The 26,014-nt window shown below is 40.2% G+C and overlaps 1 protein-coding gene across 1 annotated transcript; it reads right to left on the bottom strand.

The window, feature by feature from the left end:
• On the bottom strand, positions 1–25,985 carry FAM122B (family with sequence similarity 122B). Its single transcript, XM_033201897.1, is given in 11 exon segments — positions 1–2,716; positions 11,220–11,316; positions 15,231–15,295; positions 17,172–17,233; positions 17,869–17,970; positions 18,224–18,278; positions 18,362–18,405; positions 18,724–18,780; positions 23,610–23,700; positions 25,892–25,958; positions 25,961–25,985. Coding segments are annotated over 11 exon segments (810 nt in total). The 3' UTR covers positions 1–2,571.
• Positions 25,986–26,014: the final 29 nt, after the last annotated feature.

The raw sequence follows: 26,014 nt of genomic DNA on the forward strand, positions 1-26,014 counted from the left end.
TAAATTTTATGCATGTATACACACTTTATTAAATTTATTCTAAGATATACACAAGGCCAGCATTTCACAAAACTTCCTATTATTCCAAAAGCAGTAATCATGAAACAGTGATTATATAAGTCAATCAAGCAAAAAACATTATAGGGTTCCATCATATCATCTTTTATACCTGTTTTCAAATAGAAGCCTGAAATATATGATATATATTAGAATAGGAAGAGAGAATTTTACTTTATAACAATCACTTTTCAAATATTAGACTTTATATAAAAATAAAGGGGTCTTATCAACAAAGTTCATCTGTGAGTTAGCGTATCTCTTTATTTCAAAACAATCCCTGCAAAAACTTAACTTTCCAGTTCATTTAAACAACAAAAACTAAAAATGAAGCTTGGTTTAAATAATAAAGTGAATCATCTTATCTCCTAGTTCTCACACCATTGGAACAATTTCCATTTCCTGACCTAATTCTATCCCACCATTGAATTTCAAAAATTAATGTAAGTACCATCATATTTCAGTTATTTCTTAACAGTGTTAAGTTTGAGTCTAAAAATGATGGCCAAGTGTCCCTTTAAGGCAAAGAAGACAGTAGGTGGATAAATCTCCTGAAAGACAAAACCATCTATTATCATTATAGAGGCAGAACATTTTGACATGATCCTTTACAAACAGAATAGATACACTGCATACCATCGAAGAATTTTTTCTTTATAATGGCATACTAGGGGACAAGCTTCATAATAGATATATTTATGTTACGTTTGAAGAAGTAGACTTTTCCCAGATGAGAGCAATACAAGAAATAAAGCCATTAATGGCTGTTATGGTTACAATTTAAAATAAAGGACACATCGGATGCTATAATAGAACTACTGCACGCTAAGTGATGCTCTCTTGTAATTGAAAGAGAATGGGTTTCCCTTCAAGCCATATGCTATTACTAGTCTCTGAGTGCCTTCAAAGCACATATCTTCCTTTAAAATCCAAGGATCTTTGCCTTCAAAAGACACAAATGCAGTAGTTTTCATTTCTTACATTCACTTTAAAATGGATTATGATGATTCCAGCAGGCAAATCTGCATATTAAATATAGACAACCCAACCACAATATCTGAACATTAAAGGAAATCTATCACGACAGACATTTTACCTAGTTATAAATAACGTAACAATAGATTACACTCAGATTTCTTAAACAGCTCACTCAGGAGTTTCCTCTTTTAAAAATTAAATAACTTATGGTACTTCACACTTAGAGCATGTACACAGTTCATAGCTGAAACAGCTTCTTAAAAGCAGAACGCACAATCACATTGACTTCTTCAGCTCCTAAAAGCTTCTTTGTAGATATTAAACTGCCCTCACTACAAGGCAGTATGAACAAGAACTGGATTCTGATTCTGGTGGCAACACAATAACTATAAGGCAGTATGAACAAGAACTGGATTCTGATTCTGGCGGCAACACAATTAACTGAAACACCATTCACCACATGACAAAACAAACAAATCCAATGACAAAAAGGAATCGGAAAAAAAGCAGCAACAGAAACAGTATGTGGCAATCATACACATAAGGCCCCTCTTCCACCATACCTTATGATATACATCCCTTATAGCATGACAATGTACCCCAAGGCACCTGAGGCCTCATAATGCCACCCGAGACACTGACAGCTCCATGGACGCTTTTGTACACAGTGGTTTGTGTGTAAATAACTATTCATTCATTTGTAGATGCTCCACACATCGGGTCAAGGCAGGAATTTCTTCTCCTTGATAACACCACCTAGAAATATCAACAATATTTTATATATTCCTTAGGGCAACAGGTTTGAGGAGAAATATATCAACTGTGGTAGCAAAGTCATAAGAACCTGTGGTGACTAATCCAAGCATCCTGTAAGTCCATTTACATTCTCAGCACTAAAATCAATGCTCACTTCACACACCCCAACAGCAAAGAAGCAATAAGGGTAATGAAAGCAACTACGTATTTCTTCCCCTCTGTGAGAAATGGCATAAGCGGCTCAAACAGGAAAGGAAAACAAAATAATGTACTTTAAGCTGATGCAGAAAAATAAAATTTAATATAATTAAAAGCAATTTATATATTATGAAATAGAGATTTGAAACTATGTAGTCAACGAAGAACAAAAAAAAAAAAAATCTCTCAAGCAAGAGAATTTCTGATCAAATCTGTCATATCACTGCTGCGGAAAAGAACCATTAAAGGCAATACGTATCAGTGCCTTTCTTAAATGTATAAACTCAAAATAGGTGTTGAGGCACTAAGAAAAAAAAATTCCTCTAAGCAATCAAAAATGAGCAGTTGAGATTTAATCACTAAATCCAAAATGAGATCAGCAAAACCAGATTATTAGCTAAGGTCATTAGGCTCACAAAATTGAACTTTGGAGAAGAGAGATGCCAAAGAGTAATAATAGCATCAGAATGGGTGAAATCTGTAAAACTTTAATCCTCATTATGGATCAAAGTTCTCTGCGTTCCCCACTAAACATTTTATGTAGGAAACAGCAGTTAAAACGTTGAATCAGAAATGGTTAAGTCACTTGGGTGAGAGATCATCCATCAAGATGAACGAAGAGCATGAATTGGAGCATGCTACTGGAGACTCTGTGGTAGCGCTGCCTTTAGCCAGCGGGTCTGAGGATAAGCCACTGCTGCTACTACTGCCATCCAAAATATCTGAACTGAAGACAAAGCAAAAAGAATTATAAGCAAATGCAACTATCAGGGTAAACGTAACATGCAATGACACAGTTTCAAGAGCTCACAAATCAGTAAATCACTTGTAAATAATAAAAAAGCATAAAGCCACAGCAATGAACTACATAATATACTACATTATAAAGCCACAAAAATCCAAAGTAAGACTCTTCGAGGTCCTGTATCATTTGATTGTCCCCCCTGGAGGCATCAGACCATCCAACCTACAATAAACGTTCCTCTTGACATGCCATGGTTTTTGGGAGGGAGTTCCTTCACTTCACTTCAGCTCAAGAAATTTCTATCCTTATGTTTATCTTTTTATCTTCCCATCAGGCTTGGAGCAAGAGGAGTAGTTACTTACTGAGGTAACCATACTCGGACTATCAGAGGTGTTCGATGAAGTACACTGCCTCATAGTTCCTCTATTCTAAAACAAAGTCTTTCAACTCCCCTAGAGTTGATCACTTCCCCAGTCCCAAAGGGCCTTCAATTCAAACACATTTTTAAATGGGTTCCCCCTCCAATTCTATGCGATTTATAATTCCTTACACTGTTTCCTTTCTTCTTGCTTTCAAAACCCAAAGGTCTATTTCTAGAAGAGTCCCTTTCTTTGATCCCTTCAGTCATTCTCCAGTTAAGCTTCTACAATGAATAATCTACACTCATGGTCTCAGTACCCATTATCTGTTGCCTCTTTATCCTGACAACTGGCACCTGTTCCTATCCTTCCAGTAAAACTCCAGATCTGGACATCAAGCACCTCTATACCCAGCCCAGGGATTCCTTCCCTATCCAGCCCAGGGGCTCACTGTTCCCAACCATCAACCTGGCCTGACTCATGAATCTGGCTCCATACTTCAGCAGGGAACTGAGAGCCTTTACAGTCTGGCATCAAGCTGTCTTTCTGGCTTTGATTTCCATCAATCCAATAATAAGATCTATGCTTTATATTTGCCCTGAATTCAATCATTCACTTATTCTAATATGTACTGAGTGTCTGCCAAGTGCAGGACGCACACTAGATATTAGAAATACAACAGTGTTTAAAACAGACGTGGTCCCAGCCCTCATTGAATTTACAGTATTGTGCAGGAGACAGACATTTAAATAACCATGCTAATAAATATGTAATTATAATTTGCAATAAAAGTGATAAAGGAAGATACAAGGGGCTATGAGAATATATAACATGGGTAACCTAATCTAATTCGGAGGAATGAGAAAAGGTTCCCCAGAGATGATATTTGCTATCATCTGAAGGATGAGCAGGCATTAACTAGTTAAGACTTGGGAGGAAGCAAGGGTAGTTCTAGGAACCAAACAAAAGCAGACTATTGTGGCTGGGGTATAGAGAGTGAAGAAAACACAGTGACAGACAAAGCGGGAGAGGTAATTGGGCAGTTTTAGAATTTACACAGACACTTTTTATTTTTGAAAATGAAAAAAGCACAGAATTGGAGAAGGAATTATGGAAATCAGGAACATGTGTTCTAGTTTTAACTTTGGTCACTAGCTCCTTTGAAAAGGCCATTCCAGTCTAACATGCTGAGCCGAAAATGTTAGGAGTCTTTAATATTATCATTTTTCTGAATTTCCAAGTTAATGTATTTCTAGTGTTAAAAGTAATCTATGGTACATTAGAAAGTTTCTGGGCCCTGTACTACCCTCAATGAAATATATCACTCCCACCCTTGCTTCTCTACTCGTCTACTTTTCTTTGAAATGTCATTTCATTCTCTTGTTTGTGGATTGTTTTTAGGTGGAGACAGACTACAAATAGGCTTCAGAAAAGTAAAAGTAAAAATGGAAACAGTATATTCCACACTACTCCTACTCTACACTCACTGCTGTCAAATGCATCATTAATAATACCACTTTTAAGTAAGAAGTTTGGAAATTTTAGCTGGCTCCGATATTTTTTCAACCAAATGGCAAAATGGATCTAAAATATGAATTACTCAAACTACTGAAAGAAAGTTGCACAGATAATCCAAGGCATTGGAAAATCAAAAGACCTTTCTATTTGCCTTTGGAACATATGCGATTTTTCCTCCTGCAGGTTTTTGCCTAGACTAATATTAAAATGAATTTACTTTCCTAAAGCACATATTGGCCGGGCAGCTGAAGGACACGCTCTATGCTACTTGGCAGGAAGAAATGGGCTTAGATTAAAACTTGGCCACCAAGCAGATAATCTGAATATAAATAAAGAATTCTTTATTCCAACCACTAGACTTACGGTGAGCCCTGGGTTAAAAGATTCCATTTGTAATAAGGCCTGCTTGCTTGGGTGAATCCTGTATTCATTCAAAAACACACAACAGGACTGATGCAGTGAAATCTGACTTCTAACACTGCTGATTTACCTTAAGAGAAATAAGCTAATGGAGAAGCAGAAAAAAAAAGCCCTGAATATTTCATTTCAGAATGTCTTCCCTATTATTAAAATATAAATGTATATATATAATTTTGTTCATTAACAGAAAATAGCACACTTACATTTAGTCTCCACTGCAATTTAGATTCAGAACTTGGTAAATCTTTAACCAGACATTTTCACTTAACTAAAATCTAGTTTCCGTTTGAATTAATCTGGCACAATTACTCATGGTCATGGAAGCAGAGACTTCACGTCACAAATCACTCATTGTTATTCTATCCATGTCAAGTAAGACTTACATGATTTTTTAACCCACAGCAACATCACTGCACAAAAGTATTTTCACAGAGTCTACTATTAACTCTTCTACCAGAGCTTCTAAAAGCAACGAGGTCTGGACTAATTTGAGTTCATCTCTTCTTTCTTTCCTAGCTTAAGCCCTGACGGAAGTGCTAATGAACCTTACTTACACTAATGGCCGAAAGCCAGACAACAGTAAAAAAGGATCTAGACAATTCAAATTGGACATAGGAATCCCTGAATCAAAACGGAACGAATGTGTTCCAGCCACTGAATATACATATTGAGGCAATATTTGAACCACACAACCAAAAGTACTTATGACTTAAGGTAATGCCCTCTGTCTAGAAAAACTAAGGATGAAGTATGAGTGACTCATTAAAACAGTCCAATGATAAAGTAATAACAAAGGTAGGATGTCCAGTGTGATTCATGCCATCACCCCATCTGGCTGAGCCACTTGGTGCCTTGTCTAGTCAATAAGCTGGGTCCTATCAGATTAATGACAGGCAGGTAAATGCATTAGAAATTAGTCACAGTCCTGTCAAGCCTAGCACAGATTTTGGTATAAGGTATGACTGTAGGGCATCCCCACACCCCTTGCTGTGGGTTAAACTGATATATATGGCATGTTCTCTGGTCTCTACTATCTTACCTTAAGGGTCCTAGTATTATCCTTCTGAATAACCTCTAAGTTTTTAAGATCACATATTTAAATATCAGTCCGCAGTCATGCTGAGGACAGGAGTGTTTTTTTTTTTTTTTAACTTGCTCATTTTTATGGTGAAGGTAGACAGGAGTTTTAAACTATCAGCACAGATGTCTAAGTGGCTCACATAAACATCTCTAAAGTGTGTGTGTGTGTGTATACACGTGTACTTTAGAGATGTGTACAGACATACACATTCCTATTAATGATTAAAACTTATTTTTTGTACTTGTCACATATTCATGAAATTTTGGCATGATACATATAATATTAAAAATAGTGTTAGAACCACTAAGACCAATTTAACAAAAAAATGTGTTAAAACTATCACATTAACACTGATGCATGGGGTAAGAAAATTCATAAGTTTTCCTTTCATAAAAAAAAAGACACTATCATTTAATCGTCACCGTATGGCCAGCAGCCCTGAAAACTCCTTTATTTTATATAGTATGCTGCAGACACACACAGTCTCACTCCCAACAGAATGAAGAGCAGATTAAGAGCTCCCAACATGCAGAAAGAATCAAAGCACAGGCAAAGGTAGACTTCTGAGTTATGCTCAAATTTTGATGTCCATAAGGACTAAATGCAGAATGACATAACTCCCGCCTTGTGGTTGATAATGTCCTCCAGATTTGGTTGGCAAAGATTTGGAAATTTTCATTTGGAAAAAAAAAAAAAAGAAAAGAAAGAAAAAGTATGCCTAACTGGACACAAACTCCAAATGGGTCCACACTCAAATTTCAAACTTAATTTATGCTTCAAAAGATGTCAGATTTTAACGATTGTTATCTAGTACATAAACTTCAATCTAAAGGCTATAAAAGCCATCTCTCCTTTTGTTGGGTGGGGCAGGAAAAAACTATAAATATTTAAATGACAAGATAACATCTAATGATCTGATCCTTTTCTGCTCTCTAAAAGAGGGCAGTTGTTTCTGTAGTTTCATTAAAATAGCAAATCATTAAAACCATCCAATGATAAAAGTAATCACAAAACTAAGATATTCGGTTTGATTTATGTTATCACCCCATCTGGCTGAACCACTTTGTGCCTTGTTCAGTCAATAAGCTGGGTTCTATCAGATTAATAGCAGATAGGTAAATAAATAAAAAATTAGCCACAGCCCTATCAAGCCTAGCACAGATTCCTCAGTTTTGTTATCAAGTAGGTTGCCAACCTTGGTAGCAGAAACCAGAACACAGCTGGATTCCTATCTCTAGCCCCATTTCTAAGAATGTGAATGTCTGATTCTGATTAATGAAACTGCATTAAAGAGATAAAAGAGGCTGCATGCGGTGGCTCATGCCTGTAATCCCAACACTTCGGGAGGCCAAGGCATGCAGTTCACTTGACTGCAGGAGTTCAAGACCAGCCTGGGCAACATGGCGAAACTCGGTCTCTACAAAAACAGAAAAATTAGCTGGGCGAGATGGTGCACACCTGTAGTCCCAGCTATTCGGGACGTTGAGGTGGGTGGATGGCTTGAGCCCGGTAAACAGAGGTTGCAGTGAGCCATGATCACACTACTGTACTCCAGTCTGGGCAATAGACCAGATCTTTTCTCAACAACAGAAAAAAAAGACCAGGTATGGTGGCTCACGCCTGTAATCCCAGCACTTTGGGAGGCTGAAGCGGGTGGATCACCCGAGGTTGGGAGTTCGACACCAGCCTGACCAACATGAAGAAACCCCATCTCTACTAAAAATACAAAATTAGCCGGGTGTGGTGGTGCATGCCTGTAATCCCAGCTACTCGGGAGGCTGAGGCAGGAGAATCATTTCAACCAGGGAGGCGGAGGTTGCAGTGAGTAGAGACTGCACCATTGCACTCCAGCCTGGGTAACAAGAGTGAGATTATGTCTCAAAAAAAAGTTTCTGCAAAAGCAGGATCCAGAATTTTTTTTTTTTTTTTTTTTGAGACGGAGTCTCGCTCTGTTGCCCAGGCTGGATGGAGTCCAGTGGTGCGATCCTGGCTCACTGCAACCTCTGCCTCCCGGGTTCAAGCAATTCTCCTGCCTCAGCCTCCAGAGTAGCTGGGATTGCAGGAATGCGCTACCACACCCAGTTAGTTTTTGTGTTTTTAGTAGAGAAGGGGTTTCACCATGTCGTCCAGGCTGGTCTTGAACTCCCGACCTCAAGTGATCCGCCCACCTCGGCCTCCCAAAGTGTTGGGATTACAGGTGTGAGCCACCATGTCTGGCCAGGATCCATTTTTTATATAAAAGAAGTAAATCATATTTTAAAATCTCTTAATTACAGGCAAAAATGTCAGCATCATTAATATATAAGGTGTCCCCAAAGTCTCAGCACAATTTTAAGCTTTAATAACCTCAGAAGTACAATTGCTGCAGACTGACTAAAAACATCATCTGGACGTTTAATTAATGACTTAACTATCTTTGACACTTAGTTTTGTGAATTTTGAGTAACAGATTTCTTTTGCAGATTACTTGAACCATACTTGGCTTGTGACACTCTATGAGTGGCTGTGAATAAAGCAAATGTCTCTTGTGTGAAGCAACAACTTTTTTTTTTTTTTTGAGACAGAGTCTCGCTCTGTCGCCTAGGCTGGAGAGCAGTGGCGCAGTCTCCACTCACTGCAAGCTCCGCCTCCTGGGTTCACGCCATTCTCCTGCCTCAGCCTCCCGAGTGGCTGGGACTACAGGCACCTGCCACCATGCCTGGCTAATTTTTTTGTATTTTTAGTAGAGACGAGGTTTCACCGTGTTAACCAGGATGGTCTTGATCTCCTGACCTCCTGATCTGCCTGCCTCGGCCTCCCAAAGTGCTGGGATTACAGGCATGAGCCACCACGCCGCAACAGCTTTTTATGTTTAAGAATCAAAAGTTGGTCAGGCACAGTGGCTCACGCCTGTAATCCCAACACTTTGGGAGACCAGGGTGGGTGGGTCACCTGAGACCAACCTGGACAACATGGAGAAACTCCGTATCTACTAAAAATACAAAAATCAGCCGGGTGTGGTGCACGTACCTGTAATCCAAGTTACTCAGGAGGCTGAGACAGAAGAATCGCTTGAACCCAGGAGGCGGAGGTTGCAGTGAGTTGAGATTGCACTGCTGCACTCCAGCCTGGGAAACAGAGCGAGACTCTGTCTCAAAAAAATAAAAATAAAATAAAAATAAAAGTTTCCTTCATCACCAATGTTGACGTTTCCAGGGCTCTCCTAGCCATTCATGGGTCTACAGGATAGAGGAGTAGTGACAAGGAAATAGAAGCCTCACAACAGCCACTGCTAGAGATGGTTTAGGTTGTGCTGCTCAGAGGAATAAATGTCTGGACAACGAGAGAAGACCTTCGTACACACTGCACCTTCTCTTTCCTTTCTTACTTATTTGCATGAACCTGTTTTACGGCATCCTGCACTGTCAGCCAAAGACAATCTAAAAATAAGTCACCTCACCCTGTATGTTTTCAGCTTGGTAAAATGCTGTCATATATTTTACTTAACTTGGTCACTTGGTTAGTAACTAGGTAAGCAAACCTATTTATAGTCATGTGCCTATATTAAAACACTTTACCATAAAAGTGATATGCACTTTCCACTAAGGATAGAGTTTCACCCAATAGTCCTCTTGACAAGCTTCAGAAGTTTTCTCTTTGCCATCATCTACATACCTGGAAAGGCACTCTACCAAAATTAGCACACTGAACTAGCAAGGATTACAGAGATGAGAGGAAAAAGAGACTATGGGGTTGAAAATAGCTAGAACAATTCTAAAAGGCATCTATCTGTTCCAAGGTTAGAATAGTACTGATCAAAAAGACTAACAAACTAGAATAATCTGTGACTTCTTGGTCAACTAGAAGTACAAGTTATTTCACACGGAACAATGAATAAGTGATTTGGGAAGAAGGGATCGTCCATCTTTATAGCTTATAAGTGGCTTATACACTTTTTCCATTTAGAGGGTATGATCTTGCTATTTTTAAAGTGAGTGCCCTCGTGGGTTTTTTAAAAAGACCTTCAGGCTGGGCACGGTGGCTCACACCTGTAATACCAGCACTTTGGGAGGCCGAGGTGGGGGGATCACCTGAGGTCAGCAGTTCGAGACCAGCCTGGCCAACATGGCGAAACCCCAGCTCCACTAAAAATACAAAAAAAAAAAAAAAAAATAGCTAGGCATGGTGGCCCGTGCCTATAGTCCCAGCTACTCGGGAGGCTGAGGCAGGAGAATCTCTTGAAGCCAGGAGGCAGAGGCTGCAGTGAGCCGAGATCACACCACTGCACTCCAGACTGGGCAACAGAGCGAGTCTATCTCACCAAAAAAAAAAAATCCTCAGCTGTAAAACTTAGGGAACAAAAACAATTCTGAAAAACAGTACACAATTGATTACACAAGTATTCAGTGAGTTGATCAGAACATACTGAAAGATTTCAAAATATTAACTGGTCACTGCTACTTATTCCTTCCCCTTCCTTCCAACGTATATATAAGCACGCAAGTGCTCAACTTCAGGTATAGGAAAAGAAGTTAACGTTCTCATGAAAACACTGAAGGCCCTTAAAGACCTAAACTAGGATGAGTAAGATTTAAAAAACATGTGTGTGACTAGACCATAAGAATCAGGAAATGTTATTATAAAAATGAAACCTTAGCACTGTGACAAAATATTTCATAATTTTCAAAAAGATAACAATAGATAATGCTAATCAGAGAATACTATGCTTAAGAGAATCCTGGTATTCTCTGCTAAGTTGAAAGGACTGGATACAAAATGCAGGCAGAGCAGCTACAATCAGTACACATTACCCACAGCCACCCAGAGACTCTTTCTCACACCAGCCAGCAGCTGGCACTGCCACACCATTGGCAACTAATGACAGGCTGACCTAACAGGAGCTGGGAACGAAAGCGAAGGTGTCAGAAAGACATATACATTTCCAAATGAAATACTCTTGACTTTAAAATAATCTGTTTTTTCACATTATCCTCCACAGAGATTTCCCCTTCATGGGAGCATGGATAAGAAGTTGAAAATATTTTAAATTATCCCAATATACTTTCCATGTGGCTCTTTTAAAATGGATTATACTCTAATATACTTTTCATTTTATTTCATTTTTTACCATGAACTGAGATCAGACAATTGCGCAGCATCTGGAGATAACATATTGGTAGTGCCTTGGAAGAGTCTCTTGGGCTGACTTTCTGTCTCCATTTCCCCTGAAACAGAAAGAGATGATGCTACTATAAAACAATTTTACAAATACAGGGTGGTACTAAAATAGGATGACCTTTGTTTAACCAAAGCTCAGAATACTTCTTCAAACCACTGCTTACAACTATTTTCCCATGTGCTTTAACGTGGAGAAATATGCTTCCACATAAACTCAACCAAAAAGTCGGCAGCCGTAAAAAACTTCTCACTCATTATCCACAGCGTGCTATGGACATATTCACATTAACAGGACAGTAGAATACTGACTGCATCAGGCAAAATGAAGCAAGGCTGACCACAGTAGAGATAAAGAATTCCCAGATAGCGGAAACTCACAGTGAATATTGTATGCTACATGGTTAGCAAGGCCTATTGGTTTTATACATTTTGATATCTGAACATTTCCTAAGATGGTGTCAAACTGGTTAAAAAATGATAAGTAGTGTATAAGTAAAAAGTTGCTTTCACACTATTTAATGAAAATGAAGATTAAAAAGATAAGTTTGAAAACACATCTGTAATCAAAAGCAAATCTTACTCAATTCACAAAATTTGTGTTGTACTGACCACCTCAATCCTACAGATTTTCTCGGAATTGCTAATAGAAAAACTTTGCACCAACAGGGATACTGCCTAACATTTTGCTACCAGGAGTACAAAGAGTAAAACCCTAAGTTAGAATAATCTCCTTTAAAATCAGGCTCTGATTTTATTTAAAACATACACATTCCTTGGTTCTGAAGCTCTTCATCTGAGCTTGAAAACGGAATGTTCAAGACAATTTAATTCATGAGCCTGTCTATACTCCAGCAGAAAATTAGTAACTTTGAACTTAAAACTGTGTAAGATTCTTAGAATGAAAAAAGATCAAGCAAGAACAAACGCAACATTCATTTTGTCCATGTTATCAATTAATTATCTTTCCTCTGGGACTATTCTGAAAATTGCTGAAAATCTGCAAAAGTTGTTATTTTCCATGCTTTAATATGCAGCTTTTAAAAGTTGCTGCTGGGCTTTTGAGTTTGCCTCACTAGTAAAAGCCTTTAGCTCTTTTGAGCAAAGAATTCCTCCATCTGCTGGTGTATTTTGGAATAGCTGTAAAACTAAACTACCATACTAATTCCTTCAACTTCCTGCAACAAATTTTAAGTTAGTAATAATAACAATAATAGCTTTATTTCCAGCTGTTATTTTCACTTACTAGCTACTGAGAACATTCCTAGGACTACAAATAACTCCCTACAAGATCGAGGAAAAACTGTTTATAAAACAAAATTTATATATTAAATACAAATATTGTCACCATATCAGGAACTATTTTCCAGAGCACACGATCTTTAATTTTAAGTTGTTTGAAATACAGCACTTTTGGAATCTGTGTATGATCCTATGACTGGAAAGTTTTCAAAGCCACAAATACCTGTACCCCTAACATTAGAAAAGTTGGTCTGTTTATTGGCCCTGAAGGTGATCTGCACAAAGAAACCACTTGCTGAATTGCTTTTAAAAGTACAGTTGGCCAGGCGCGGTTGGCTCATGCTTGTAATCCCAGCACTTTGGGAGGCCGAGGCAGGTGGATCACCTAAAGTCAGGAGTTTGAGACCAGCCTGGTCAACATGGCAAAAACCCCATCTCTACTAAAAATACAAAAATTATCTGGGCGTGGTGGTGCACATCTGTAATCCCAGCTATTTGGGAGGCTGAGGCAGAAGAATAACTTGAACCCAGGAAGCAGAGGTTGCAGTAAGCCAAGATCGCACCACTGCACTCCAGCCTGGGTAACAAAGCAAGACTCCGTCTCAATTTAAAAAAAAAAAAAAAAGTTATTGTTAATGGCTGGGCGTGGTGGCTCATACCTGTGTAATCCCTGCACTTTGGGAGGCCGAGGCAGGTGGATCACTTGAGACCAGGAGTTCGAGGACAGTGTTGCCAACATGGCGAAACCCTGTCTCTACTAAAAATACAAAAATTAGCTGGGCATGGTGGCGCACTACTGTAATCCCAGGTACTTGGGAGGCTGAGGCAGGAGAATAGCTTAAACCTAGGAGGCAGAGGTTGCGGTGAGCTGAGATCACACCACTGCACTCCAGCATGCGAGACAGAGCGAGACCTTGCCTCAAAAAAAAAAAAGAGTTATTGTTAAGACTTGTTTAAAATAACACCTGACACTTGCAATCGTGTAGTCATATCCCCAGGAATAATGAATAAACCTGTGTTGCCAGCTGGGTGTGGTGGGGTAATCCCAGCACTTTGGAAGGCCGAGGCAGGTGGATCACCTGAGGTCAGGAGTTCAAGACCAGCCTGGCCAATATGGTGAAACTCTGTCTCTATTAAAAATACAGAAAATTAGCCAGGCGTGGTGGTGGGTGCTTCTAGTCCCAGCTACTCGGGAGGCTGAGGCAGGAGAATCGCTAAGCCCAGGAGGTGGAGGTTGCAGTGAGCCAAGATCACGCCACTACACTCCAGTCTGGGCAACAAGAATGAAATTTGGTCTCAAAAAACAGACAAAAACCTGTATTGCTTTTTTTTTTTTTTGAGACAGGGTGTCACTCTGTGGCCCAGGCTGTGATCTCGACTCACTGCAACCTCTGCTTCCTGGGCTCAAGGAATTCTCCAGACTCAGCCTCCCAAGTAGCTGTGACAACAGGCACAAGCCACCAACGCCTGCTTAATTTCTGTATTTTTTGTAGAGACGTGGTTTTTCCATGTTGCCCAGGCTGGTCTCAAACTCCTGAGCTCAAAACAATTCTCCTGCCTCGGCCTCCCAAAGTGCTGGGATTACAGACCTGTGTTGCCTTTTTAAAGAGATGCCATCAGGTGCCCTTTATAAGCATCTAGCACTAGTGTTGACTGATACTAAAGTAAACTATTTTAGTCTACTGCTTTGTGGTTCAAAACAAGGTAACTGAGAGCACCCTGTTATATAAAAAAAACTCTGTAGAATTGAATATAAGGCAATTCTTGCTTTGATGAGGCATAATTTGATGAGGGGGTAAACCTCACCTTATATTTGAGTAAACAGCACATTTATGGATATGTTTGACACGGTATTAGCATATATTTCTGCAATTTATAAACTATGCATCTCTTTCATATTTAGATAACCGAGAGGCAATTTTTTGAATATATAATGATAATGAATATATGAATAAAACTGTTATGAAGTATAAGAAAATACAGATGTATCAAATAACTCATTTACAAAACTGAAAATCAGTAGAGCAAACATTCGGAAGAATACTTTTGAGTTTCCCTAGAACACAAGAGAGCAATGCTGTTAGCTCATTTCAGACAGGAGTTCTAGTTTTTAATTCAAGCTTGGCTAGGTTTAAGACCAGAAGCGTGATGCTTATCTTTTTCTTTCCCCCCCGGCTTTACTGAGGTATAAATGACAAACAAATTTACATATATTTAAGGTATACAATGTGATGATCTGATGTATGTACATAATGTGAAATGATGATCAGAGTCAAAAATTTTTTTTTTTTTTTTTGAGATGGAGTCTCACTCTGTTGCCCAGGCTGGAGTACAGTGGCGCGATCTCAGCTCACCGCAACCTCCGCCTCCCAGGTTCAAGTGATTCTCCTGCCTCAGCCTCCCGAGTAGCTGGGATTACAGGTACCTACCACCACGCCCGGCTAATTTTTGTATTTTTAGTAGAGACGGGGTTTCACCATATTGGCCAGGCCGGTCTTGAACTCCTGACCTGAGGTGATCCACCTGCTTTGGCCTCCCAAAGTATTGGGATTACAGGCATGAGCCACTGTGCCCAGGCCACAGTCAAGTTTTTAACACATCTTTTGCTTCACCTAGTTACCTTTTGTATGTGTGTGGTAAAAATACTTAAGATCTACTTTCTTAGCAAATTTCAAGTATATGACACAGTAGCACTAACTATAGTCACCATGCTGCTACATACCTTTTCTTTTAAGAGGACCAAGAACACTGGGTCTAATGCACTTGACTGGACTCTGACTTCTCCTGCTTTGATGAAAAAACAAACAGGATAATGTGAAGAACATACAAGATGCAAGATAAAACAGCAGTCCAGCCCAACAAATACATAAATAAAATGGACAATCATATCAATGACTAAAATGGAAACTTCTTGTGTAACTGAATAACTGAAATGCCAATACATGCTCTGACCCAGCATATGGCAACCTGGAATAATACAACAGCATTTTAAGCCATTTAAAAAATATGCCAGGCCGGGCGCGGTGGCTCAAGCCTGTAATCCCAGCACTTTGGGAGGCCGAGACGGGTGGATCATGAGGTCAGGAGATCGAGACCATCCTGGCTAACACGGTGAAACCCCGTCTCTACTAAAAAATACAAAAAACTAGCCGGGCGAGGTGGCTGGCGCCTGTAGTCCCAGCTACTCGGGAGGCTGAGGCAGGAGAATGGCGTGAACCCGGGAGGCGGAGCTTGCAGTGAGTGGAGATCCGGCCACTGCACTCCAGCCTGGGTGACAGAGCCAGACTCCGTCTCAAAAAAAAAAAAAAAAAAAAAAAAAAATATGCCATATAACAAAATACCCACAACAGTTTAAAGAAAAAAAGATACCTTATTTAAAAAGTATTTGGGGCTGGGCACCGTGACTCATGCCTGTAATCCCAGCACTTTGAGAGGCCGAGGTAAGCGGATCATCTGAGGTCAGGAGTTTGAGACCAGCCTGACCAACATGGTGAAACCCTATCTCTATGAAAAACACAAAAAATTAGCCAAGCGTGGTGGTGCATGCCTGTGATCCCAGCTACCTAGGAGGCTGAGACAGGAGAATCACTTGAACCCGGGAGGCAGAGGTTGCAGTGAGCTGAGATTGTACCACTGCACTCCAGCCTGGGCAACAGGAGCGAAATTGAATTTGACTAGTCTATGAACTTTAACATTTCTTCCTTATTCTTAAAAAGGATTATTGTGGTGTGCGTGCGTGCGTGCGTGTGTGTGTGTGTCCCCACTAAATATAAATCAGCATTAAATCCCCCCTAAAAAAAACTCTGGGGCCAGGCGCTGTGCTCATGTCTGTAATCCCAGTACTTTGGGAGGCCAAGGTGGGCGGATCACAAGGTCAAGAGATAGAGACCATCCTGGCCAACATGGTGAAACCCCATCTCTACTAAAAATACAAAAATTAGCCGAGTGTGGTGGTGCACGCCTGTAATCCCAGCTACTCGGGAGACTGAGGCAGGAGAATTGCTTGAACTCGGGAGGCAGTGGTTTCAGTGAGCCGAGTTTGCGCTACTGCACTCTAGCCTGGCAACACAGCGAGATTCCGTCTCAAATTAAAAAGAAAAAAAAAAGAAAAAACTCTGGTAAAATGTTAATGGTAGATTATAGGCAGTGGGTATATGGGTGTTCACTGTAGATTATAGGCAGTGGGTATATGGGTGTTCACTGTAGATTATAGGCAGTGGGTATATGGGTGTTCACTGTGAAATTCTTTCACTTTTGATGTCTGAAAATTTCACAGTGAAATATTGGGAAAAATATATATATATTTTTTTGAGACAGTTTTTGCTCTGTTGCCCAGGCTGGAGTACAATGATGCGATCTCAGCTCACTGCAACCTCCGCCTGCTTGGTTCAAGCGATTCTCCTGCCTCAGCCTCCCGAGTAACTGGGATTACAGGCGCCTGCCACCAGGCGCAGCTAATTTTCCTATTTTTAGTAGAGATGAGGTTTCACCATGTTGGCCAAGATGGTCTTGAACTCTGGACCTCAGGTGATCCACCAGCCTCGGCCTTCCAAAGTGGTAGGATTACAGGTATGAGTTACCGCACCGAGCCACAAAAAGCTAATCTGAGAGATAAATGTAATGAATGGTACTTCAACCACATTTAAAATTCAAGTTTGCTTACCTTGAAAATCGTCTTGGACTGGGAACTGGACTTGGTGGCAACCCACTGCTGCTCACAAACATCTGTAAGAATGGTGAAAAACATTACTAGAAAAAAACATATTCAATATTAAAATAGTTCTAGCACTCCAGTTTTCTTTCTTACTTTTTTTTCTTTCTTAGAGACAGGGTCTCTCTTTTGTTTAAGCTGGAGTGCAGGGATGCAATCAGAGCTTACTGCAGCCTCAAACTCCTGGGCTCAAGCCATTTTCCTGCCCCACCTTCTTGATGAGCTAGGACTATAGGTGTGCACCACCATGCCCGACTCATTTTTTTTGTATCTTTTTTTTTTTTAATGTAGAGATGGGGTCTCACCATGTTGCCCAGGCTGCTCTCGACCTCCTGAGTTCAAGTGATCCTCCCGCCTTGGCCTCCCAAAGAGTTGGGATTACAGGTACGAGCCACCATACCAGACCCACAGCCATTTTCAAAAGGTTCTTTTCAAAATGACAGAAACAATTTCCTTAGAATTGCTTGGCTGTCTGTGTGTCTCATAACTAAATTACATATATATATGTATATTTTCCAAATTACTGCCATAGTTTTCATTGATTTTCCTTCAAGGCATTGGGTACTTTAAAAGTGGTGTGATTTGTATGTGTTTTAGAGTAAACAGCTCCGTTTGTGAAATAGACTTAATATCCTGTCAATTATCCTACCTTTCCAAATCCCCTGGTGGGTGAAGGTGCTGGAGAAACTGGAGTGAAGTCAATTCTCTTAGGAGAATATAATTTCTCCGGCTTGTCAAAATCACTGTCACTCTGTAAACATAAAGTGTCATCTCCTCATAATAAATTCAGCACATCACAGCTCTTATTTACTACTATAACACACCCAGATTTTCCAAAGAGAAAGGTACAGACTCTAATATTCTGTTGGAAAAGCAGAGATCAAAAAACAAGTATCAATTTGGAAGTAGAAGGGGACAGAAGCATGCGAAAAAATTAATGAAGCCAGTGAACAACATAAAAGTTTCTAGAAAATGAAAACCAAACAGAAATAAGCAAACTTTACCAGGCTCAAGCTCTCATCCCATGATTGGCTTATCTGCATTGCCGTTTGCATTTCCCTAAAACAAACAAAGGGAAGGGCCATGAGTGTTTACAAACAAGATAGTTATTAGGCTAGGCCCTGCTCTTGCAAAGCACTCACCTTTCATGTGCAGTTTCTCTGTTCATCATATCCAGGCCTTCTTCCTGTAAAGACAAACATATGTGCTAAAAAGGTAGGATCACTGACAAAATATTAACTCTTCCACACACTGTAATTTTTATCCACAAAGTTCTCAGCTTCAAATAAAATAAAAAGACTTTTCTACCTCATTGACATAATCACAGTAGAGTAGAATATTCATGCCGCTTGTATATTTTATCTGCACACTCCAGAAGAATTATAATCTGTCTCCAACTAACCAGAGTTGCATCCCAACTCATTTTAATATCTAAATCTTTAAAATAAAAATAAAAATGTAAAATCCAAAAAATTTCCAATCTGAGCTAGTAAGTAAAATTTACCCTTTTGATCTGATGCAGTCTGCTACTAGGAATACGATTAGGTGAGGATGACAGCAACTGGAAAGAAAAAGTAAACATTTACTATTTTCCGAATCACAAAGCAGCAGTCTGCTGTCAGTACTGGTGTACAACCTCTTCCAAGGTAAGTTTTCATATTCTTCTTCGAAATTTAGCTCTTTAGATCACTGAACATTAATGCACTAGAGGCAGTATATTTAGTCTTCAAAAAGTACACCAGGTGTCCAACCTCAAAGCACCATCTGTTGCTAGACAGACACTGACTTCAGCACTTTTCCCAAATGAATGTGAAGCTACGTAAATTTAGAGAAATAAAGACTATAGGCCTTAGACATATCCATTATCCCACTTATCTAAAATAGAGAACTACATGAGAAGGGAAAGAAAAAAAAAAAAAAACCAACGCTATTAATTTTTATTACCAATGCAGCAATGGGGGAAGACAAGCTAATAAGTCTGGTACATAGTATTCTGTCTATGATTGATGTTTTTCAAAAACACTTTAAAACTGCAATAAGGAGGCTTTGCTTTCACGATCCAAATCCATTCTAAAATCTCATCACATGTTATCACTACAAATCTTACTAGTTAACAAAAAACAATTTGGGGCTGGGCCCGATGGCTCACGCCTGTAATCCCACCACTTTGTAATCCACCGCCGAGGCGGGCAGATCACGAGGTCAGGAGATCGAAACCATCCTGGCTAACACAGTGAAACCCTGTCTCTACTAAAAATACAAAAAATTAGCCGGGCGAGGTGGCGGGCGCCTGTAGACCCAGCTACTCGGGAGGCTGAGGCAGGAGAATGGCGTGAACCTGGGAGGCGGAGCTTGCAGTGAGCCGAGATCGCACCACTGCACTCCAGCCTGGGTGACAGAGTGAGACTCTGTCTCAAAAAAAAAAAAAAAAAAAAACTTGGAAAGACAAGGTGTATCTTAAAATAACTGATGCTTTCCCTTAGATCATCATTTTTTAATAACACAAAGCAGAAATGATTTGGAGGACAAATTATGTTCCTTCACAATAATTACAAGCTGGTCACAAACTGTAAGACACAATTCATATCAACAGGTCTTAGAGAGTTCTAGTGGTCGTCATATAAACAACCACTGGCCGGGCGCGGTGGCTTACACTTGTAATCCCAGCACTTTGGGAGGCTGAGGCAGGCAGATCATGAGGTCAGGAAATCGAGACCATCCTGGCTAACACGGTGAAACCCCATCTCTACTAAAAATACAAAACATTAGCCGGGCGTGGTGGTGGGCGCAAGTAGTCCCAGCTACTCGGGAGGCTGAGGCAGGAGAATGGCGTGAACAAAGCAGGGGGGGGGGGGGCGGCTTGGAGCTTGCAGTGAGCCGAGATCGCACCACTGCACTCCAGCCTGGGAGACAGAGCAAGACTCCATCTCAAAAAAAACAACAACAACAACAACAACAACAAAAAAAAACTACTACGATTTATTCTATAACAAACTACAAATGAACTCGTAATACTATAAAACCAAGTAACAATCACCCTGTTTAAGAGGCCCCGCACTATTAAAACTTTTTTGAATACTAATGCAGTGAGCAGTATAAAATAGTAATAAAATGCTCTAAGTTTCTTTTTATATTTTTTGAGACAGAGTTTCGCTCTTGTTGCCAGGCTGGAGTGCAATGGCATGATCTCTGCTCGCCGCAAGCTCCACCCCCCAGGTTCACGCCATTCTCCTGCCTCAGCCTCCCGAGTAGCTGGGACTACAGGCACACACCACCACGCGCAGCTAATTTTACAACCATTAAGGGAGACTGGAGCATAAGATAAATGTGTGTTAGTACAGACAGAGTTTCACCATATTGGCTAGGATGATCTCGATCTTCTGACCTCGTGATCCGCTCGCCTTGGCCCCCCAAAGTGGCTTACAGGTGTGAGCCACTGTGTCCGGCCACTGGCGAACTCTTAATAAGATCATTTAGAAAACACTAAGCTACAAGGTGAGCAAATACAGCAGGAAGACTCTCCAACAGGAGACTGCGGAAGAGAGCACACATGTGTCAGTTAGGGAAACCCAAGAAACTGAAGAAGCAGTGAAACGATCAGGAAAGCTGACATGAGGATGGCCAAAAACTAACTGCGGACAAAGTCAGAAATTTACATGCTATATTTACATAATACACAACTTGACAATTTTAGACAAAACCGGAAAGTAGACCAGAAAGAAGAACAGAGCAAAGCTGTGTGTAGTACTAGAAACAACAGGGCAATGTATCAGCTAAAAAAAAACCACACACACAAAAAGAGCCAGAACTCCAAGGAGGTGCTGGCTAATGGGGTTAAATAGAGCAAAGAGCTCAAAGGGGATAAGAAATGAGGCCCCTGACATTGGCAGTTAAGTGGGCACTGGTAACTTTTGCAAGAACAGTTTTTTAGTGGAGTTGTGGTAGAAGCAGCATGAGTACAAACTGGCCAGAAAAGAGGAGACAAGGAATTAGAGGCAGTGGAGTGTAGATTATGCTTTGAAAGAGCTTGGAGAGGGGAAGGAAAAGGGAAGGAGAGACCTACGAAAAAGAAAACAGTTTGTTTTCCCCCATCAGATGCATGAGTCTGGAGAAGGTGGAAAGAAGAGAGCTCGTGAGGAATAGGGAAAAGATACAAGACAGAGAGGAGATGATAGACCAAGCAAAGCAACAGGAGAGTCAAAAGCATATGAACCATTGGGGAGAAATGCCATATAGTGAAGCTAAAGACATTTCAAGGCAAAGAAAGCTGACATTTACACAAGATAGGTGTCTGTCTTCTTTGTAAAGTAAGAAGGGTCATCTGCTCAAAGTAAAAAGTGGTGACACTGGAAGCAGACAGAATCTTTTTTAAAAAGTGAGAATACTGCTTTGAAGAATATCATGGGGCCAGAGGCACCTTAAATCCAATTATGTCCCAAAGAATTCATCTTCTTCCCCTTCAAACTACCAATCATCTCAATTTCTCTACTCCTACTAAAGGCAGCGCCAATCCCCGGTCACCAACACACAAAATTTCCATCACTTGGGGTCTTCCTTCTCTTAGTCCTTATACCTAATCAGCTGGTGAATCATGAAGATCCTACATCTGCATATCCAGTCCATTTCATTTGTCAACACCTTACTCATCACAGGTTACCATGGGACACAGATAAATGTATTAAGATTTATAGCACATCCTGTGATAGAGTGTATATAGTGTAATTAATATTATGATAGTTGTGGAAGCCTGCCCAGAGGAGATATAAGGATTAAACTGAGTTTTGGAAGACCAAAATGCTAGAAAGGAGAGGGGCAGGAATGAAAAGATGCATCAGGATCAACAAAGAGCAGTGAGTCACCATGGTCCTTTCAGAAAACTAGGTATTTCAGTGAGAGATGAACCTAGACCACTGTTGATAAGAATCTTCTCATCTTACAAAAGAGGTAAGTGAAGTGTAGAGAGGCAAATTCACTTTCCCTTCTTTGCTATGCTACTGTTATCAGGAGCATGGCTGTATAACATGTATAAACATTTTTCATATATACAGCAAAAATAAGTAATATTTTCCAGTATCCTCAGAGAAGAAGGTGAAATGAATAAAGCTTCCAGATAGCTAACATTTCCCCCATAAGTATTTTCAGTCATTTCAGTTGGAAATCTTTCTAAAATGCATTCTAGTTTTCCCTTTCTTAAACAAATTATACCAAACAGAATGGCACTGGGAGATCTCTGTTCTAATCCCAGTTCTACACTTACTAATTGTGCGATTCTGAGCAAGTCACTTCTAACTTCTTGAGTTTTAGCTGCTGCTTCTTTTAATTGGGAAAAATATCTTTGCCCTCCCTATTTCATAGGAGTTGTTATGACAATTAAATATGTGAAAGTACTTTGTAATGGGTAAAATACTATACAAGTGTAGGTATTACTAGACTTTATGAATAAGTTAATGACCCAGGTATCCTTAAGAACATGAATTATTATATGATTCTACACCAGTGACATGCTTGGGGTGTACTAACAGGCTTTTAGCCCTTATACTATTAGCCACAAACAAATTTTTAAAAATGTCTGTTTTTCAGTTTTTCCCTCTCCTCCCTTGCTAGCAGCTATTAGTATACTTTTAACCAAAATGCATCCCTTCTAATTTGCTGCTTCTCACACACTATTGGATTGGAAGCTTATTATAATTGTGCATACATTTTAGATGATTCAGAGGTCAGAGGCTCTCCTATAAATAAACCGATGAACTTCTGTGCACAGACTATGGAAATCTAGTTCTGCCATTTAGGGATCTGTCTTCTTTCATCTTAGATGTCTTCCAGAGAATTGAAGCTGCTGGATAAGTGAGTTTCACATGTGAACTGCTACCATATAAAAAACCTCATCATAATGTATCCCAATGTGACCAACTAATAAAGCAATCCCTGACAGCTCTGGCTACAGAGATCAGTCACATTCAGTAACTCTTCAGAGAATATAAATACAAGCATTTTAAAGTAGTCTTCATTTTGGAAAACCAGCATTGTTTAACAGGTAAGTATCAGAAACAAACACTGTGCTACCTTTAAGTGATTTGTGCATCCTAGGACAAATGAAGACCACTGTTCTCAGGTATAATTAGAAGTTAATCCTGACTTACCTCACAAGCCTGATGCAAGTAGTGACAAATAATAATGAACAATTTTAAAAAATACAAAGTCCCACAGCAAAGAAAAATTTTTAACCATGTATCCTTTTTGTACCAAAAGCTGAATGGTCACAGCATAAGCAGTAAATAAGATAGGTAAAATCAATCTTTTCTTTCTTAAACAGTTGTGCATAGCACATCATTTAAGAAAGACCTCCATTTCAAAGTATTTTCTCCAATCTAAATCACTTCAGATACTTACTTCTATACTTACCAGGCTGTGACGGCTCATAACCGTTGTACTATTCCTCCGAGTTCTAAGTGTGTAAGGTTGAAAAACCTGTGAAAGGTCACTGAAAAAAACAAAAACAAACAAAAAACCAAAATTAGTCATTTTTCTAATGGAAGATCTCTTTCAAATATATTAACATCAGTTCTCTAGTTAACAACGAAATCTTCCATGGCTCCTCATTTCATACAGAGAATGAACTCCTCACCGTCCTCTCTGCAGAGCTTCCCAAGTGGTGTGCTATGGATTACAGGTTTGCAGAGATACTGATCTCAGTGGTCGGGGGCAGCTGGGAGAAGTGGTGCAGGCGGAGCTCCAGACTGGTTGACTCTAGCTGCTTCTGGTCAGAGCTACGCCCCCAAACCGGTTACCACCAGACCTGAGCAGCCTCATCTGTTTACCCCAGAGAACCAATGAGTACTGTTTTCTGTGTTTGCCATGATGCGAAAAGGGGCGAGGAGCATTGTTCTACAATACGAGGTGGATCAAGACATCTCCCCCTTCACCCTAAACATGTGTTCTACCTTTGAACTCTGCTGTTGGATGGAATAAACATAGCAGAGATTGTTGCCCTTCTGCCTCAAATGCTCTCCCTCCTGCCACCATCTATTAAAATCCTTCCTCTCCTTCTACATCATCTTGAATGCCATACCCTTCAGTGAAGGCATGGCACAAACCTCTCTTCAATCCACAAACGGAATGCAATCACTCTCTCCTTTGAACCCAAAGAGTACACTGGGAGATGAGATGCTTCTTGAGACACCTACTTGTCTCTTAATAAAGAGAGATGTGGATGTGTCTTAAACCACTGGTAGAGAGGTTTTTTATGCATGTTTTATAATATCCCTGCAGTGCCTAGCAGAGGGCGACGCCACGATAAGGATGAGAATTCCAGAAGGATTTTCAGAAATGAACTGCACTGGCTTTCAGGGCCCACTGAGATCACCTAATTCAGCTCTCTCAATTTTCAAATGAGAAAACAGACTCAGAAAGGTTAAATGACTCATTCGTGATCATAGCTAGTTAGTGAAAACTGGGACCAGGCCTGGTCTCCTCGCCCCTTCTTGTGTCACATCATGCTACGTTACTTAAATCATGATTCAAAAAACAGTATGTTTTTTGCCACAATAGTCTAAATGCAGGTCAACAGAATTGCTGAAGTCCCTAGCAATTGCTTGCTTACGAGATTTCAAAAGACAATCAGAAAAAGACCAGTTTATTGTTATAGTAACCAAAAGAAATTCAGGGCCAAGGACAGCAACAGGAAAGCAAAAAGTCACTCCTACATTCCCTCAGTTTCAAAATTATATTTAATAAATGAAAAAGTCAAACTGTTTTTTCCCCAAAATATGGATGTTATAATCAGTTCAACAGCAAGGATTATCTCTTTCTTTGCCTTCACTGTGCTTGATTAATACGTTTTTGGCTAATTGTACTCTCATCTCCTTTTTTGGACTAATGCCATTTCTACAGGGTCTCGCAAATTGGCTCTCTACCTAAGATGAATTGTCTCCTTATAAAAGTGAAATACAATAGGCTCAGGAGGTGAACCAACCTAACCTTCACTATTACAAGATGCTACCTTAAAATAGACCCTCGATGACTTATTCACATGAAAACACAAGACCCTACCACTGAAACTGAAGAGTCGATTCTCTCCATCGTTTTCTAAAACCTGCCTTTTCACTGACCCTAAGCTACAGACTACCCTTCTTTTTTATTCACCGCAATGCATTTCAGGCAGTTTTGGAACCTGAAAACATTAGAGCAAATCCAAATCACGTACTATGATGTGAACATACCACTTAATTACAAGTTATTAGATAAAGTGTGATTTATTAAAGTAAACCTCTGTTAATACCGGGATTCCTAAACTAAGCTTAGAAATAGCAGCTCTGAGAGACAGGTGTCAAGTTGCACATCTAGTTCCAGGGGCTTCGATCTGACATTCCCCGGTGTAAGTTAGTCGGGCAAGTAACCTGTCAGAAGAGCCAGAAGCTTTCTGCAGTTCCTTTTACAGTGGGACAACATGGCCCCAGGTAGAGGGGGAGCCGTTTTCTCCACACTGCCCAAAGTTGGAGATTAAACTTTCACTCCACCTTGGGACCCAAGTCACTATCAAGCAAACGAGTCGCCACCCCCTCAGGTCGAAGAGCCCAAAGGAGCTCAAACGTGCACTTTAAGGAAGGAAGATTGCTCGCACGCAGGCAAGGAGCCCCTGAACCCTGTACTCCCCTCTCCCCAACCCTGCTCACCTGAGCCCATGGATTAGGGGGCGCTGGGATCTCCTCAGGGTTCCCCCATAAGATGTGTCAGGCTCAGGTCCAGCTCCATTTTCTCCTGAGCCATGTCAGACTTGCAGGCAGGCACAGCGGGCA

Source organism: Trachypithecus francoisi, unplaced genomic scaffold (genome assembly GCF_009764315.1).
Source record: "Trachypithecus francoisi isolate TF-2019V2 unplaced genomic scaffold, Tfra_2.0 Lachesis_group6, whole genome shotgun sequence".
Taxonomy (NCBI): domain Eukaryota; kingdom Metazoa; phylum Chordata; class Mammalia; order Primates; family Cercopithecidae; genus Trachypithecus; species Trachypithecus francoisi.